Source organism: Rhinopithecus bieti, unplaced genomic scaffold (assembly GCF_001698545.2).
Source record: "Rhinopithecus bieti isolate Rb0 unplaced genomic scaffold, ASM169854v2 scaffold_1234, whole genome shotgun sequence".
In the NCBI taxonomy this organism is placed as follows: domain Eukaryota; kingdom Metazoa; phylum Chordata; class Mammalia; order Primates; family Cercopithecidae; genus Rhinopithecus; species Rhinopithecus bieti.
In genome coordinates this window covers 185,136-187,750 of record NW_016803318.1, presented here as the reverse complement: position 1 = coordinate 187,750, position 2,615 = coordinate 185,136, and the positions used below count along the sequence as shown (strand labels likewise).

Genomic DNA, 2,615 nt, shown 5'->3' with positions numbered 1-2,615 from the left:
GCTTAATTTTGTTGTGAACCTAAAATTGCTCTAAAAAATAAAGTCTATTTGTAAAATAAAAAACAAAATCTACTTGTATCCCGGGCATGGTGGCACACACCTGTAATCCCAGCTACTTGGGAGGCTGAAGCACAAGAATCACTTGAGTCCAGGAGGCAGAGGTTGTAGTGAGCCGAGATCGTGCCACTGCACTCCAGCCTGGGCGACAGAGCAAGACTCTGCCTCAAAAATATATCTACTTGTAAAAAAATGTTTTTAAGAATAAAGACATTGTTAATATTTTTTCCAGGAAAAAAAAAAGAATAAAGGGATAAAAGGTATTCCTTTCCCCCACTCCCCTTTAGAAAAAAAAAATTACACTCAGCCCCATTCCCTCCTCATGCTTTATTTTCCATACAGCTTATTTCCATCCACACCTCCTCTGGTCTCATCCATGCTGATTCCAGGGTCCAGGTTCTCAGATCTGAAGTCTGTAATGGCAGGTGAAGCCCTGCCCAGACCATTTCCTAGTGGCCAACACCCCCACCCACCACAGCCTGATGAAGCCTCTGTCAAGCAGCGTTTCTTATTCCCTGAAAGAAGAAATTAAAGGATGAAACGCACACACTTCCAGATTTCAGTCTCCTCCCATTCATGTCAATATGCTAAAAGGGACCTTCATCTATCTGGACTGGAGAAGGGGACTATCTGCATTGGGGTGGGGGGAGGTTTGGGGGATGACTGCTCTTTGAATGAATGGTATCAAAGTGAAGAGATTCTGGATTTTGTAGAGTCCTGCCCTAAGGAACAACTTTGTACCACTATCCAACCATCACTCATCTTTTACTGGCATCTCCCTAATCCAGACCCAACCCCTCTTTTCAGTCTCCATCTCATAAGTCAACCCCCTTAGTCCACCTGCTCACTGATTCCTGACTCCACCCAGTGATTCTCCATGTTCTGTCTTCTCAGTCACCTCAAATGCTCTATGGCCCAAAGGGCTCCCCAGTGTCAGCTACCACAGGGGCAAAAGGGACCAATTTCATTCCATACACCTCCTTTCCCAAGCCCTTTCTCCCAAGCTCCTTCCCTCGTCACCCTTAACCCACAACTCACAACAGAGAATCTCGTATCCCTGAGGGCACACAGTGAGGCTGCCTCACTCCTCTTGCATGCTAAGGATTCGCAGCAGGATATTGTACACTTCATGTTCCATGTAGCCCTGTAGATGGCAGGAAAGAAAGAAAAGGAGATGAAGAACAGAAAAGGAAGATAATGATGTCTACTTTTCAGGATTGCTGTGAGGACTACAACCATGAATATGAAGCAAAGCACCGGGTACACAATAGGTGTTCCATTCTTTATAGTTATTATTCTTAACAAGGGAGCAAGACACCAACCTCTTCTTCCCTGTTTAGGACTAAGTGGCTCCCGGAGGAGACTGAGACAGGGTATCGGGGACAGGAAAAGTCCTTACTCTAGGCCAGGGAATTGAAATGGAGGGGGAAACACCTCTCCTTCTCACATTCATGCACAACCTCTCTTGATCTACCAAATGAGATCGGAGACCTGGCACTGGATCTGGCTTTCTGAGAAATGGCAAGTATGTACAGGGACCCTGGAGAAGAGAGAGGGACCCTAAATGCAATACCCTGTGCTCAGCTTTATGTCCATATGTCCCTCAAAACTCCACCATGCTCACCCGAGCAGCATTCAGTAGATGATTCCTGTAGGTGGAGATGATCTCTTCATTGTTCTTTTGAGAATCCTGGGAATGAACATCAATAGGAAGTCACATGTCCACCCTCACCCAAGCATGAGAAGCAACACAATGAAGTGGTCAGCAGTACCAGGTGGGCTCCTTGGCCCATCACTGGCCCATCCTGGACCACTGCCTAGCCAGGCCTCTGTAATTCCTAGAATGTCTCCCACATATACATCACTTTCACTGCCGACATTCTTCTCCAGCACCACCCCTGACAGCCAAAAGATACCTGCAGCTGCAGGGCAAGGCGAGCATTTTCTCCCCGAATTGCTAGAACCTCTTCTGAGAGCTGCTCCAGCTTCTTCAACAACTCCTTGATCTGAGGCCAAGAGGAAAGAGGCAACCAATGAGGCTCAAGGCATTTCTCCCACAAACACCACCCAGGGTCAAGGTCAGCTTCCTTTTACTGAGTATTTAATATGTGCCAATTTTACACAAATTGTCTCATTTAACACTCAAAACAGCTTTTCTTCTGCATGGTGTTCACTAAAAGTAGGAATAACAATGTAAAAGCTAATTAAGGTCACAAACTTCAGTGAAACCCTTAAAAGTCCAAATCTTCTTGATATTGTGAACTGTACACCTTCCAGTTCAGTTTCTTCTGGACTTTCCTCACTTAATTGACAGTTACCTTTTACAATTTGCAGACATTATGATTAAAATTGGGCCTCTGCTCTGATGATTCCTATTTCCTCTCATGTTTTAAAGTGCAGACTAACATTTAAGTGAAAATTAGCATCAAGTAGTGCAGACATTTGTATGCATTTCCTTGATTCAATTTGTGACCTTACCAGTTTTGAATTGGAACTGAACCATTTCTTAGATAAAGGAAACTAAGTATATTGCTGCACTTTTTTTTTTTTTTTTTTTT

General features: G+C 44.2%; 1 protein-coding gene across 3 annotated transcripts in view; it reads right to left on the bottom strand.

Moving 5' to 3' along the window:
* Positions 1-375: 375 nt before the first annotated feature.
* ANKRD35 (ankyrin repeat domain 35) overlaps positions 376-2,615 on the bottom strand; it is a 19,954-nt gene continuing 17,714 nt past the window's right edge. For all 3 annotated transcript variants that reach the window (XM_017874934.1, XM_017874914.1, XM_017874924.1), the window contains 4 exons: positions 1,974-2,063; positions 1,682-1,747; positions 1,096-1,201; positions 376-572 (listed from right to left, as the gene is read on the bottom strand). In XM_017874934.1, the coding sequence (XP_017730423.1) occupies positions 1,139-1,201; positions 1,682-1,747; positions 1,974-2,063 (219 nt within the window). In that variant the 3' untranslated portion in view covers positions 376-572; positions 1,096-1,138. The remainder of the gene's footprint in view (positions 573-1,095; positions 1,202-1,681; positions 1,748-1,973; positions 2,064-2,615) is intronic.